The following is a 16,528-nucleotide window of genomic DNA, read 5'->3' as shown; positions in this document are numbered from 1 at the left end:
GTTCAGTCGCTTGGCATTCAAGATGAGGTAGTAAATTGGATTAGACATTGGCTTTGCAGGAGGGGCCAAAAAGTGGTTTAGATGGTTGCGTCTCTGACTGGAGGCCTGGAGATTGGCGCTGAGTCTTGTTGTTTGTTATCTATATCAGCGATCTGGGTGATAATGTAGTTAACTGGATCAGCAAGTTTGTGGATGACACCAAAATTGGAGGTGTAGTGGACAGCAAGGAAGACTACCAAAGCTTGCTGGAAAAATGGGCTGAAAAATGGCAGATGGAATTTAATGCAGACAAGTACAAGGTGTTGCACTTCACTAGAACAATTAGGGTAGGTCTTACACAGTGAATGGGAGGGCACTGAAGAGTGCTGAAGAACAAAGGAATCTGGGAATACAGTTCCATAATTCATTGAAAGTGGTGTCATAGGTAGATAGAGTTGTAAAGAAAGCTTTTGGCACATTGGCCTTCATAAATCAAAGTACTGAGTACAGGAGATGGGACGTTATGTTGAAGTTGTACAAGATGTTGGTGAGACTTAATTTAGAGTATTGTTTTCAGTTTTGGTCATCTATCTGCAGTAAGCATGTAAATAAGATTGAAAGAATACAGAGAAAATTTACAAGGATGTTGCCAGTACTGGAGGACCCGAGTTAAAAAGAAACATTGGATATTTTAGAACTTTATTCCTCGGAACATACAAAATTGAGAGGAGATTTGATAGAGGTATGCAAAATTTTGAGGGGTAGAGATAGGGTAAATACAAGCAGGCTTTTTCCACTGAGGTTGGATGAGACTACAACTAGAGGTCATAGGATAAGGATGAAGGGTGAAATGTTTAAGGGGAACATGAGGAGAAACTTCTTCATTCAAAGAGTGGTGAGAGTGTGGAACGAGCTGCCAGTGCAGGTGCTAGTTGCAAGCCCGATTTCAGTGTGCAAAGAGAAGTTTGGATAGGTACATGGATAGGAAGGGTATGGAGGGCTATGGTCCAGGTGTACACCAATGGGACTAAGCAGGTTAAATGGTTCAACATGGGCCAAAGGGCCTGTTTCTGTGTAATTTTCTATGACTGAAATGTAAGAATAGAGAGATGGGATTTAAATCATTATTGGTGCTGAGCACATAAAATCTACCTGGCCTTTATTGGAATGCATGCTGGATTGCTGAAAGTAATAGTAAAGAAATTATGGAAACTGCTACCACAACAACCATTCATGGATCTCTGGGTATTCAGTGTATTAATGGAAAAATAGATTATTACATCCCTAATCCGTGAGACAAGAGGATTACAATCAGTAACTATAGGCTGGTTGATTAAATGTCGTCATGAAACTGAGACTAGGATTTTGAACAATATGCATTGGGTAACAAACATGATTGAAATCAATAAAGTAATGAAAAACAGTTGAAGGAAGTTAGTGTACTCTCCAGCACACATCTGTAGAAGTTTGTCAAAGTTTTAGACGACGTACTGAATCTTCACAAACTTCTAAGAAAGTAAATGAAGGTTAAGAAAGAGATGTAATAGATGTGCTCAAACTGGATTTATTTCTTCATCCCAAAAAAAGTTTGAACTTTGTCTTAAACTTACTCAGTGAATGAAGATTATGACTCTCTTGGGTTGATTATTTCAAGGTTTCACAATCAAAGTAAAGTAGCTTATCCTCCACTAGATGTTTTTAATCTGACAGTAAATGCTAGAATGATTAATGGAGCCTTGGCATTCGTGAAGGGTATTATTCAAAAATTGACTGTTTTGCACTACTTTAAGGGAGAACTCAGAAGATTGTTGTTGGACAGGAGTTGCTCAAGGCCAGACCAGATATATGCCTTTGTTTCATTTATATAATGGTTTTATGTGTCCATTCTTTTCATTTAAGTTTAAGTTTCCTAAATTACCACCTCAGTAACATGATCCTTGTTATTATCACAAAGCAGTTGCTAGCTTAGATATTCACTTAGATGGATAGGATAAATATTTTGTAGCATTGAATGTCTGTATCAAATAGTAAAGATATATTCCAAGACCATCTTCAGTTCGCCTGGGAGCCTGTGATTATTAATCTTCCTACAGTATATAACTTACCTAGAGAACTCAATTGACCTTCTGAAGGGTCTTGGCCCGAAACATCAGCTATACTCTTTTCCATAGATGCTGCCTGACCTGCTAAGTTCCTCCAGCATTTGTGTGTGTTCAGTGAATTTCAAGCATCTGCTGATTTTCTCTTGTTTGTTGACTGGGCAAAGTAAGTCGGTTTCAGAATTTAGTCAATACAATGGACAATTTTTTTTAAAAAAAGATGTAATGTGCTACATGTGAAAGCACATTAATTATAATTCTGTTGCATTGAATATCTCAGGCAGTGAAAATGATGAAAGATTCTTTTCTCCAGCCAGGCAGTTGTGCAGCACTTGGTTACAGAAACTCTTTAGATTGCACCAGAACTTTATGCCTTTCCTTCTCCTCATTGTTTTGGGTGGTATAGTAATATAACAGTTAGCTGTCACAAAGTTTCAGGTACCAAGATTTCAATCCTAATCTCTGCTATCCTTGTGGAGTTTGCATATTCTTGGTCACCGCTTCAATTTCCCAAATACACACTGCTAGGTTAACTGGCTATTGCAAATTACCCGTTTTGTAGGTAAGTGACAAAAGTATTAAAGAATTGATGAGTATTTGAAGAAAAGAGTTAGAGTTGAGGGGAATGGGACTGACAGGAGCTAGCATGGGCTTGATGAGTTGTAATGAGTTTCGGATTATGTTGGGTTCTCTTTCACAGAGTAGGGGTCTTGTTATAGGACTTACTACCAGACAGGATAGCAAGAATATTCTGATTGTTGTTCATTGGACATTTACAAAAGAAAGCCATGTATTTTATTCACTTATTTCCCATCAAAAATTTTCATAAGCCAATTGGTTTATGCTTCAGAGTGCTGTGCTCAGTGGTGTTTGTGAATACTGACTGTCTACTTATCACTCAGTATTTGTCTGAAGTGTTGCCATTTTATTTCAGAAAATGAAGGATGATTCAGACAGCGATAAATGGCAACAGATTCATCATATACAGAACCTTTTTGCTTTCAACCTGTTCTGCCAAAAACGCTTTGATGACTCCATGCAGGTTTTTGCTAAGCTTGGCACAGGTAACAACATACCTATACCATTTTTAAATAGATGATGAACCAGGGGCCAGTGCAGGACAGTGCCAGGAATGATAACAGCATATGAATACTGGAAAGAAGTTGAAACTCTCGTTAGTAATCTCTTACTAATTCTTACTTCCCTTTCTATAATCAGAAATGATTAAGTGAAGCAATATTGGGTATGTGTAATGGAAACAGAGAGCAAGAAATAGTAGTAAGGGGCTTAATAATTTAGCAATTATGAGAAACTTCTGAGAGGATTGGTTTGAATGTGACAAGGAACAATGTAGTATTGTGCATTAAAGAACATAGAAATAAGAGGAACAGTTCATAACAGTGTCATATCCCAAACTGAAGGTATATGAAAGATCTTAAATATTAACTCATTTAATCTTAAATATCAACTATATTTAAGGAGCACTTAATACATACATATTTAAAGCTATAGATATGCACTGAAGGTTTTAGATATTTTGGATTGCAAAGGGAACTGAATTATATTCTTTTCATTAAATTTATTTGATTTATCAGATCCCACTCATGTGATTGGTCTGTATCCGGACTTGTTGCCAGCTGATTTCAGGAAGCAACTTCAGTATCCAAACCCACTTCCCACACTATCTACTGCAGAGCTGGAAAAAGCACACTTAGCACTCATAGACTACTTGACCCAGGTAAACGTCCCTGGTGAAATCAAATTCTGCCTTCTTTGAATACACCTGTAAGGGCATGCATAACTTTGAAGTAACATATCATGAATGCTCCTAGGGCTTTGTTGCCTGTCATATTTGAATGGTTCATTGGAAGATTGGTTCAACTCAGGCTGCGATTGGACTTAGAACAACAGAGTGTCAGAAATATCTGAATGTATTGGATTGGGGTTGGCTACACTAAAGTAAATGCTGCAGAGTTTGGATTTGGGCAGGAAATCGGGTATTCTACCCGTTAAAGGTGAATACAATTATATTTACAAGTGGTTTGTACCTCCTGGAAAGAAGTGCAGACTACCTAATGACGGATACACAAACATTGGGCTTTGTAAAATAAATCTTGTAGTGACGTGGTCGTGAGATGCATGGTGGGTTTAAATACAAATTTGTTTATGGCATTGTAAAGTTTTATTAATATATTGTTTATAATTTTTGTCATTCTTCCTAGAAACGAATGCATTTGGTTAAACAACTGAATGATTCAGATCCCTCTACCACTTCACCACTAATGGAAGGAACACCAACCATTAAGTCAAAGAAAAAGTTGCTCCAGATTATTGACACAACATTATTAAAGTGTTACCTTCAAGTGAGTAGGGCAGCATTGTGATCCAGTAACATGATTTGTCCGACTTTAAAGGCAAAAGCAAATGTTGCACTTCCTTTTCCCTATTGAGGTGTTGACATGTGCCTCAGTGAACCATTCTATTTTGACCTTTCAACATTGTGGATGGTGTTGTGCAGCATGTGCTGGTTGATAGAGACACAGCATGGAGCAGGTCCTACTGCTCAAACTGCCTTTGCTGCAGTAGAGGACCTTTATCTTCCAGTAATGAGCTAAATTACAACCATCAGTTGTGGGATCTTAAGGGAAAATTTGGAGGAAAACAGTTATTATTGCATTGTTAGATAAGGAAGGTGTGATAAAGGGGGACTTGGCAACAGATTTGAAACCAGGACATAAATTTTAAGTCTGAGATAAACATTGGAGCCAAAGGTGAATGAGGATTGTGTTGTTTTAGAAAGAGAGCAGCAAGATTTTGTGTGAGCTGCTTCTAATTTAAGATTGTGGGTGGACTGCCAACAATAGGCATCTCATGACACTGGAAAGATACTACCCACAGTTTCCCTGGAAAATCCTCCAAATTCACTAGATGTATACAAAAACCAACTTCACCTCTCACTAGTCAGCTCTAGCAGGCAGTCAACGCAGTTCACCTGCTTGACACTGGACTTCTGTAACAGATGCTCTGTTTAAGCAGAAAGAGGGAAATTCTTAAGAAGGTATTCCATGTTTCCTGGAATGGCTCTTAGGAATCCCTGGTCCATGATTGCCTAAAGTAGAGAATAAGTATTCAGAAGGTACTCAAATCATGTTTTGGAAGCACACTCAAGTGGCAGGATTTTAAGCCTCAGTTCTTGGGACTGCCCAATTGGTTCATTTGCCACAATTGCACAAAAGGTCAGGGCAGACATAGAGAAACAGAAGTTACTGCAATTGTTTATCTTCAGAATAGTCGAGTCTAGAAGTACCTAAGACACACATGAGTTTCAACTGCAGGTGGAGTGAATCAGCTAGAGATGGAAAGTACTTACAGGGTGATTTTGTGGAAGACAGTATTAGACAATTAGCAGCTAATTTTAGGATTTACTAACTTATTGAGATTTCATCAGTCATTGAGAGGAATAGAGCCAACAATTAGGAGTAGGGAATGCCAAGGATGATGGCTTCAGTCTTCCCAGTATCTAACTAATCTTGGCTTCATCCGTCACAGGTACTGTGACAAGACAGTGGAGGGGATGAAAAAGATGATGAAGTAGAGCTGTGTGTCGTTAGCATACAAAAAGTTCTCATCATTCTCCTTACTGAATGCTGACTCTGTTTGTTTCAGACTAATGTAGCTCTTGTAGCACCATTGTTACGGCTGGAAAACAACCATTGTCACATTGAGGAGAGTGAACACGTTCTGAAGAAAGCACAGAAGTACAGTGAGCTTATTATTCTGTATGAAAAGAAGGGTCTACACGAGAAAGGTAAAATGATAAACTTAAGTCCATTGCAGTCCTGTTTCCTTTTACAGGAGCAGGAGTAACCTGTTCTACTATCCACTTCATGATTGATCTCTGAACTAAAACAGTTAGCCACCTGAACACTATCTGCTGCCCTTTCTTAGCTAATGAATCGGTACTTCTCGTTGAACAATACTTGGAAGAAGCACCAAGGATGGTGGTGTAAAATTAATTCTGGATAAGGTTTTCATGTCCAGCAACAAGCAGCAAGATATCAATACCAGCAACTGAATTGTCCTCAGCCTGATGGACGTAATTGTCAGATACTGTCAGTGGTGATAGTTTAAGCCTAAGGCAAGAGATGAACCTGCCTGACATCGGCCTCAGTTTGCTTGTTATGGAGCTATCAATCCACATTAATGTTTATAGGATTGTCTTGATAGAGACAAAGCCCCACCTTCATACAATCCACATGATAGCATGGAATGATGGTGCCCTGAATGTAAAAGAGGGGAAAAACACTAGTGTTCCCAAAGTAGCCAAATTTGTACCCAAGTACTTGCATTTCCATTACAACACTGACATCTACCTCACAATGCGAAATTTCCTTAATTATGTCCTACCACATTATAAGCAGCCAATTATTACCCAATATTTTACAGTCAACCATCAGAAAAGGGACACATTATGCTATCAGCATACTTACCAATGGCCTCTTATATCAGATTTTCCTATAACTATTTGGTTTCAATCTGTTAATAATGTTTCATCCAAATCGGCAAAAGAGGTAAATTCCAGAGGAGAGGTTCAAGTGACTACCTTTCAAGTCAGGCATCATTTGACAGAAAGTGGCAACAAGAGTCTTAGTAAAATTGAACTCATTAGGAGTAAGAATAAACACTATTATGTTGAGTTATATCTTGCCTGAAGAAGGGTGTTTGTGGTTGTTGGTCCATTATCTCAGATCCAAGCCATTGTTGCAAGAGTTTCTCAGGGCAATGTCCTGGGTCCATCTGCCTTTGGCTGCTGCCTCAGTGATATTCCTTCCATCATGGTGAGGAGATTCATTGATTATACAGTGTTCAATTCCTTTCAAAATGACAGACTATGCCTGTGTGCAGCAAAGAAACATATCATTTGAACAGGGTTGATAATTGGGAAGTCAAGTTGTCATGCAAATGCCAGGCAATAGTAGTTTTCAACTAGAGCGTCAAGCTACCAACCTGTGATATTCAATGGCATTATTATAACTTGAACACCTTGTAGTTCACAATTGACCAGAAGCTCAGCTGAGCTTGCTACAGTACATAAATGTTATCCTGGCTGCAAGAGCAGATCAGAGACTTGCATTGCAGTATGATTCATTTCCTGACATACCAAAGCTTTTCCACCACATATAATGTGCCAGTTATGAGTATGATGGAGCTTTCCAGCTGCATGGATGACTGTATCTCCATCAATACTCAATATCTTTCAGGTCAAAACAGCTTGCTGGATTGGCAGTCATAGAGTCATAGAGCACTACAGGACAGAAACAGGCTCTTCAGCCCATCTAGTCCATACCGAACTGTTAATCTGCCTACCGTAAACACTAAATACTCTGCAGATGCGGGGGTCAAAGCAACACTCACAACACGCTGGAGGAACTCAGTAGGTCGGGCAGCATCTGCGGAAACGATCAGTCAAAGTTTCAGGCCGGAACCCTTCATCGGGACTGAAGAGAGAGGGGGCAGAGGCACTATAAAGAAGGTGGGAGGAGGGTGGGAAGGAGATTGCCTATTAACACAACTGTTCAGCAGATGACACAATAGCAACAGCTCTACACACTGTCCTTACACATCTGGGGAAGAAGGATGCTTTTGTAAGAATGCTGTTCTTGGACTACAGTTCAGCATTCAACACCATAATTCCCTCCAGGTTTGACAGGAAGCTCAGAGACGAAGGGTCTCGGCCTGAAATGTCGACTGTACCTCTTCCTAGAGATACTGCCTGGCCTGTTGCGTTCACCAGCAACTTTTATGTGTGTTGCTTGCATATCCAGTCTTTGTTTGATAGGTTTCAGTGAGATCCATGAGACTTAGGAGCAGAATTAGGCCATTCGGCCTGTCGTGTCTGTTCCACAATTCCATCATGGCTGACTTATTATCCCTCTCAACCCCATTCTCCTGCCTTCTCCGTATAACTTTTGATGCTCTTACTAATCAAGAACCTCTCGACCTCTGCTTTAAGTATAACCAATGACTTTGCTTCCACAGCTGTCTGGCAATGAAATTCATAGATTTACTGCCCTCTGGCTGAAGAAAATCTTCAACCCTTTTCTAAAGGGACTTCCTATTCTGAGGCTGTGCCCTCTGGTCCTACACTCCCCCACTATATAAACACCCTTTCCACGTCAACTCTATCTAGGCCTTCTAATATTCGATAGGTATCAACGAGACCATGCTTCTAAACTCCAGTGAGTGCAGGCCAGGAGCCATTAAGTACTCTTCATATATTAATACCTTTCATTCCTAGGATCATTCTCGTAAATCTCTGGACCTGCTTCAATGCCAGCACATCCTTTCTTAGATAAGTGGCTTAAAACTGCTCATATTACTTCGTGAGCGGTCTAACCAATGCCTTAAATAGCCTCATCATTACGTCCTTGCATCCTTCCACCAAATTGCATGACCAGAAGTATAAAAAGTCACTTTCATTTAAATAGCTCCATTACACTACTGCTAAATAGATGCTTTTGTTGCTGCTGTTATCATTGTCATGTTGCAAATATGCACAGCAAGCTGCTAATTTTTTGTCCATTTGCTTCTGCATACTCCCTGCTTCCTCAGCACCTTCTGCCCCTCCACCTGTCTTTATATCATCCGCAAACGCGGCCACGAAACCGTCAGTTCTGTCATCCAGATCATTGACGTATAATGTGAAAAGAACTGATCTGAACACCCAGAAAATCCCACTCTTTGTCCACGGCAGAACTTCTCCACAGGTCTCACCTTTTTCAGCAGCCTCGCACTGTGTCAAAGGTTTTATAAAATTCTAAGTAAACAACATCCACTGATTCTTGTTTGTCTTTCTTACCTGTTATTTCCTCAAAGAATTCCAAGAGAGTTGGACTGCACCACTGTTTTAATGTATATAATTCATAGATAAAAGCCTGTTTTATGACATGTTGTCACAAATGTTCAGGTGACTTTAAAACACTGTGGTGCTGCAGTCATGTGTCCATTCCTCCCTTGTTTTTGAAGGATATTTCATGTGCTGTTGTGCTTTCTTTGCAGCTTTACAGGTCCTTCTAGACCAGGCAAAAAAAGCTAACTCGCCACTGAAAGGACATGAGCGAACTGTGCAGTACCTGCAAAGACTGGGTTAGTAATGTATTACAGTAACATTACACAGAAACCTGTTAACAGATGATTGATCAATGTAGTTAGTTCCTTCTCTGATTCACTGCAGTTTTCAGGTTGTAATTAGGTTCATGGGCTGTGATGAAGGACATGGCTGCAGGTCATGAGCCAGTGACTTCTGAATAGGGCATTTATGCAGACATTGAGTGAGACGAGATTGAGGTTAGCTTTGATGCTTGCTGTTGCATATTGGCAGGAAGGGTCTTTGGAAATATTGGCATTCAAGAAGCCTTTCGAGGCCTTCCAGTAATCTGCAGTTTTTACATTTGGAATTTGATGATTTTAACTTGTTATGGTTAATTTATGCATTAGATGTATTCCAGAAGAAACCTTTCTGTACCTATTTTCTGATATGTTTCTTTTCTCTTTAGGGAAAGAGAACTTGAATATAATTTTTGAATTTTCTCTTTGGGTCCTGAAAGCATGTCCTGAAGATGGATTAAAGGTTGGTGTTTATAACAGGCTTTGTTTTGATCCTTAGTTAAAATCTAAATAGTTTGCTATACACGATTTCCATTTGAGTCCTGACATATGTCCTGTGTGAATATAATTGTCAATGTCGCTTAACACTAGTTGATAAAGTTTTATGGAGAGATTATGCTATGTAGCTGCAGTGCTGAGATGGAACTTTATCATAGACTGTAACATGGCAAGGAGATGTCTGTCAGGAGCAGAATTGCTCAGAGTTTAAACACCCAGATGAATTTACCAAGGTGCACAACAAATTGGTCCATACTTGCTTTTGGTTGTCTTTATTTAGATATTTACAGAGGATCTCCCTGAAGTGGAAAACCTACCAAGAGACAAAGTATTGGAATTCTTGAAGGAGAGCTTTAAGGAACTTGCTACTCCATACCTGGTAAGAACTCTTCATATCTAGAAATAGTATTAATATTACCCTCAGTGATGTGTGCATTTTGTTACATTTTATACAGACATGTCATTGGGTGTTCATCCTTTCCCGCACTTTTCACAGACCGGCATAAATTTTCCTTTAATTTGCTGGGTGTTCCTTCAGTATTTGGTCAAGAATGCAAGGTTGAGTTTTGCAAGTTACTTTCAATTCAATTGATGTTCACATTGATGGAGTAGGACTTGACTGGTATGGAAGTATGAAAAAAGGCACTTGCATTTAAATGGTTCTATTACACCACAGCCAATTAAATGTTTTTGGACTTGCTGTTATCATTGTCATGTTGGAAGCATGCACAGCAGACTGCCACAAGTAGTATATCTGTATTAGTGTTGCAGATTGGACATTAAATATTGGTCCAGAAATCTGGGATAGCTCTTGCTGTTCTAAGTAGCACCATCCACCTGCAAGAGTGAAGAGGCCTCTGTCTCATTGGTTTTACTTTTTTTATATTCATTCAAGGGACTGAGCTTCACTAATTGCATTTAATTGCCCATCCCTAGTCATCCTTGAGAATAGTGCTAGGATACAACTATGGTTAATTAGCAAGAGCCAATATAAAGAAGCAGAACGGCCATTGTGTGAGCGGACAGTGTTAAAGTCATCAGGCTTTGGCTCAATAGGCTTGAGGTGAGAACAGGTGAAGAATAGAACTTAAGTTTGAGAAGTTAGAGGCATAACAAATGTAGACACGATGGTAGTTCAGGCCGTGGAATACTTCTTCTGTGACCCTGTGGTCTCCCTGATGACGGCATCTACAAGAAGTGCACTCAACTTCAGCTCCTGACTGACTTAAGACCATCCTAGAGGCTGAAAGCTACATTTGTGAGTTTTTTTTTAACCAAGGTGGTCATACGCAGAGTGCAGGCTTCAGATAGTAGATGGGTGAGCATCAGGAGAAGTGAGGGGAATAAGCAGTCATTACAGGGTTCCCTTCTGGCTATTCCCCTCAGCAACAAGTATACCGCTCCCCACCCCCCGAGGGGTGGGATTCAGATTTCTTGCATCAGTGCTTTCCTTTTAGATAAGTATATTGTGGATAATTGCTTGGACCTGAGGTATTTGACTCCCCTCCTGGCTGTGCCTTCTATTGCTTGCTCTGCCTCATCTACTGCTCATTACCAAACTGTATCTTCCTCAGTTTCCAGTCTTCTAAAGCTTCTTTGAGCATCTTGCCTTTTTCAGCACTGCTTGTGTTTTATTTTTTTTAAATAAATTTTTCTCTGTGCTGCCCACCCGAAAAATATAATTACATGAAATCCAAGATGCATAAATATTTTTTTAAAAGATTCTTTCTTTGTCAGTGCTCCTGTGGAGGTACTCTGGAATTTGATTATTCTGTCAGAATGTTATTCCAGTAACTCGTTATTAATCTTTGTTTAATCTAAGACCGTGAGATCTGATAGAATAATTGCTCTGGGCATAGGCCTGAGATAATGCTCCCCATTACTCCTTACCCATCAACCATTTATTGGATCTTTATGATGATTTTTGTTTGTTATCTTCTTTTCGAGGAACATATCATTTACATCTGGGATGAAACAGGGCCAGTCTTCCACAACTGCCTGATCCAGTTGTACCGTGAAAAAGTGCAAACCCTCATGAAGGACTACCTGAACTCTCTACCTGAGGGTAAGACCCATGTCTGCAGAGGATCTGTGCTGCATTGCAATTCCTATTTTGTTTCTGAGTTGTGAACAAAATTATTTTGTTTATGTAGCCAACTTTTCAACCGTCCTATGAAAGTACTTTCTTGGGAATTTCACTACTCTGTTGCTGTGATATTGCACCAGTGGTCCCAAACTTGGTGCATCTTACAGCAATAAATATTCCATAATGCCATTCTACATTAAACTTTACCATCATTTTGCAAGAAATGGAATTGAACAATCATCTAGCACAGCTGCTATGTCCAGGATCAAGAACATTTAAGTCATCGCATTTTTCTATCAATGGAAATTGTAACAACACACTCAAAATGCTGGTGGAACTCAGCAGGCCAGACAGCATCCATAGGAAGAAGCACAGTCAACATTTCAGGCTGAGACCCTTCGTCAGGACTAACTGAAAGCAGAGATAGTGAGAGATTTGAAAGGGGGAGGGGGAGATCTGAAATGGTAGGAGAAGACAGGAGGGGGAGGGATAGAGCCAAGAGCTGGACAGGTGATGGGCAAAAGGGATACAAGGCTGGAGAAGGGAGAGGATCATGGGACGGGAAGCCTAGGGAGAAAGAAAGGGGGAGGGGAGCACCAGAGGAAGATGGAGAGCAGGCAAGGAGTAATTGTGAGAGAGACAGAGAGAGAATAAATGAATGAATGAATAAATAAATCAATCAATAAAGGATGGTGTAAGAACGGGAGGAGGGGCATTAACGGAAGTTAGAAAAGTGGATGTTCATGCCAGCAGGTTGGAGGCTACCCAGACGGAATATAAGGTGTTGTTCCTCCAACCTGAGCACGGCTTCATCTTGACAGTAGAGGAGGCCATGGATAGACATATCAGAATGGGACGTGGAATTAAAATGTGTGGCCACTGTGAGATCCTGCTTTCTCTGGCGGACAGAGCGTAGGTGTTCAGCTAAACGTTCTCCCAGTCTGCGTCGGGTCTCGCCAGTATATAGAAGGCCGCATTGGGAGCACCGGATGCAGTATACCACCCCAGCCGACTCACAGGTGAAGTGTCGCCTCACCTGGAAGGACTGTCTGGGGCCCTGAATGGTGGTGAGGGAGGACATGTAAGGGCAAGGGCTCTCCCACCCCTCACCGATGACCCCTTCTCCCGTCTTCAACCCTCCTCCTCTTCATGGACAACCCGCCCTGATCTTCTGCCTGCTCTGGATCTTTTTATTGCTAACTGCCGACGGGACATCAACCGTCTCAACTTCACCACACCTTGTTCCAATTCCAACCTCACTCCTTCCGAACACGCCGCTCTCCACTCCCTCCGCACCAATCCTAACCTTACAATAAAACCCGCTGATAAGGGGGGCGCTGTTGTTGTCTGGCGTACTGACCTCTACCTTGTCGAGGGAGAGCATCAACTCGCTGATGCCTCCTCTTATTTACCCCCTCGATCATGACCCTACCAAGGAGCACCAGGCCACTGTTTCCTACACCATCACCAACCTTATCAGCTCTGGGGATCTCCCATCCACTGCCACCAACCTCATAGTTTCCACACCCCGCACTTCCCATTTCTACCTCCTACCCAAGAACTACAAACCTGCCTGTCCAGGTAGACCCATTGTCTCTTGCTCCTGCCCCACTGAGCTCATTTCTGCATACCTCGACACGGTTTTATCCCCCCTTGTTCAGTCCCTTCCCACCTATGTTCGTGACACTTCTCACACTCTGGATTTTTTCAATGATTTTAAGTTCCCTGGCCCCCACCGTCTTATTTTCACCATGGATGTCTAGTCCCTATATACCTCCATCCCCCACCAGGAAGGTCTCAAAGCTCTACGCTTCTTTTTGGATTCCAGTTCACCTCTACCACCACTTTCCTCTGTCTAGCGGAATTAGTCCTTACTCTTTTTTTTATAATATAATTTTTATTGAGTTTTCAAAAAGAATACATGAAAAGATAAAATCTACCCTCCCCCCCCCATATATAGTCCTACCTAAAAAGAAAGAAGAGAAAAAGAAAAGAAGAGCCGCCTGGGTATTGGAAGGTTTCCACATGCTCCATGGGATTCAAAATAAATTTGGTATAATTATTCGTTACTTTCCCCAAGGGACCAAAGTCTTTATCGGAGCACTTAAATATGCCATCCTATCTTTTGTAAATAAGGGCGCCAAATATTCAAAAATGTTACATATTTATCTCTTAAATTATAAGTAATTTTTTCGAGTGGAATAGAACTAGCCATTTCATTATTCCAACGATCCATACTTAAATACGAATCAGATTTCCAAGTAACTGCTATAGTCTTCTTAGCTACTGCCAATGCGATTTTTATAAATTCTTTCTGATATTTATTCAATTTAAGTTTCGGTTTTATCCCTTCAATATCACCTAATAGAAATAATACAGGGTTATGTGGAAGTTGAGTTCCAGTAATTTGTTCCAATAAGACTCTTAAATTTATCCAAAAGGGTTGAATTTTAAAACAAGACCAAGTAGAATGTAAAAAAGTACCAATTTCGTGATTACACCGAAAGCATTTATCGGATAGATTTGAATTTAATCTATTTATTTTTTGTGGTGTAATATATAATTGGTGTAAAAAATTATATTGTACTAATCTAAGTCGAACATTTATTGTATTTGTCATACTGTCAAGACAGAGTCTTGACCAATTTGTTTCATCAATATTAATATTCAGATCTGTTTCCCATTTTTGCTTTGACTTATAGATTCCTTATTTAATTGTCTGTTCTTGAATCAAATTATACATACAAGAAATAAATATTTTAATTTTCCCTTTTTGAATTAAAGTTTCAATTTCATTAGGTTTTGACAAAAACATTGTTTGACCCAGCTTACCTTTTAATTAAACCCTTAATTGAAGGTAACAAAAGAAAATATTATTTGATATGTTATATTTATCCTTTAATTGTTCAAATGACATCAATGTACCTCGTTCATAACAATCTCCTATAAATTTAATCCCTTTTTGGTACCAATTATATAAAAGTTGATTGTCCATTGTAAAAGGAATAAGTCTGTTTTGGAACAAAGGTCTCCTTGCTAATAGAGATTTCTGTGTTTCATTATCAACATTTATCTTATTCCATAGATCAATCAAATGTGTTAATATAGGAGATTGTTTCTTTTCCCGGATCCATTTAGATTCCCATTTATATATAAAATCTTCAGGTCTATTTTCTCCTATCTTGTCTAATTCTATTTTAATCCATGCTGGTTTTTGATCTTCGAAGAAAGATGCAATAAATCTAAGTTGATTTGCTTTATAATAATTTTTAAAGTTTGGAAGTTGTAACCCTCCTAACCCAAATTTACATGTCAATTTTTCCAATGATATTCTTGACATTTTACCTTTCCAAAGAAATTTTCTCACACATTTATTTAACTCTTGAAAAAATTTCTGTGGCAATTGTATTGGTAATGTTTGAAACAAATACTGTAATCTAGGAAATATATTCATTTTTACAACATTGACTCTACCTACTAATGTTATTGGTAGTATCATCCATTTGTCAAAATCTTCTTGAATTTTTTTCAATAATGGTAAATAATTAAATTTATATAAATTCTTTACATCATTATCAAGTCTTATACCAAAATACTTTATACCATTTACCGGCCATCTAAATTGGGTTACTAATCGACATTGACTATAGTCTCCTTTAGTAAGAGGTAAAATTTCACTTTTATCCCAATTTATTTTGTAACCTGATACCTTCCCATATTCATCCAATCTAGAAGATAATTTATGTAACGAATGTTGTGGGTTTGTTAAGTAAATCAAAACGTCATCGGCAAAAAGATTAATTTTATATTCCTCCTGATTAACTCTAAAACCCATAATATCTGGATCAATTCTGATTAGTTCTACTAATGGCTCTATTGCCAGTACAAATAAAGCAGGTGATAATGGACAACCTTGTCTAGTTGACCTTTTTAACTGGAATGGTGTTGAAATTTGAGAGTTTGTCACTACTTTAGCCTTAGGGTTAGAATTTAAAGTTTTAATCCAATTTATAAAAGATGTTCCTAACCCATATTTTTCTAATAATAATAATAATAAAAAATCCCATTCTAATCTATCAAATGCTTTTTCTGCATCCAAGGCTACTACTATACTCTTCTCGTCCCTTTTTTGTGCCAAATGAATTATACTGAGTAGCCGGGTTACATTATCTGCCAATTGTCTATTTTTAATAAATCCTGTTTGATCCATATGTATTAATTTTGGTAAATATTTAGATAACCTATTCGATAAAATTTTTGCTATTATTTTATAATCCGTATTCAATAGAGAAATAGGCCTGTATGATGTTGGTTTCATAGGGTCTCTGTCTTTTTTTGGCAATACTATTACAATCGCTGTTGAAAAAGGTTCTGGAAGTTTATGTATTTTTTCTGCTTGACGTATTAGTTCCATAAAGAGAGGAAATAATAAATCTTTAAATTTTTTGTAAAATTCAGGTGGAAAACCATCTTCTCCTGGAGATTTATTGCTTTGGAGTGATCCTAAAGCTTCTTCAACTTCTTTTAATGTAAAAGGCATATCTAATCCCTTCTGTTCTTCCAAATTCAATTTTGGAAGAGATACTTGTGATAAAAACCTTTCTATCTCATTAACATCAATTTGTGATTCTGATTGATATAATTCAGAATAGAAACTTTTAAAGGTTTCATTTATTTCAAAAAGTTTATAAGATATTTT

At 38.8% G+C, this 16,528-nt stretch overlaps 1 protein-coding gene across 2 annotated transcripts in view; it reads left to right on the top strand.

The window, feature by feature from the left end:
- Positions 1-16,528, top strand: part of vps39 (VPS39 subunit of HOPS complex) — a 128,547-nt gene that overhangs the window by 76,618 nt on the left and 35,401 nt on the right. For both annotated transcript variants that reach the window (XM_072264657.1, XM_072264664.1), the window contains exons 11-18: positions 3,013-3,142; positions 3,674-3,816; positions 4,301-4,441; positions 5,745-5,886; positions 9,138-9,224; positions 9,635-9,708; positions 10,024-10,122; positions 11,691-11,808. In XM_072264657.1, the coding sequence (XP_072120758.1) occupies positions 3,013-3,142; positions 3,674-3,816; positions 4,301-4,441; positions 5,745-5,886; positions 9,138-9,224; positions 9,635-9,708; positions 10,024-10,122; positions 11,691-11,808 (934 nt within the window). The remainder of the gene's footprint in view (positions 1-3,012; positions 3,143-3,673; positions 3,817-4,300; positions 4,442-5,744; positions 5,887-9,137; positions 9,225-9,634; positions 9,709-10,023; positions 10,123-11,690; positions 11,809-16,528) is intronic.

Source organism: Mobula birostris, chromosome 1 (genome assembly GCF_030028105.1).
Source record: "Mobula birostris isolate sMobBir1 chromosome 1, sMobBir1.hap1, whole genome shotgun sequence".
NCBI classification, from domain to species: domain Eukaryota; kingdom Metazoa; phylum Chordata; class Chondrichthyes; order Myliobatiformes; family Myliobatidae; genus Mobula; species Mobula birostris.
Note: the sequence above shows the minus strand (reverse complement) of the source record. Positions and strands in the feature narration are given on the sequence as shown.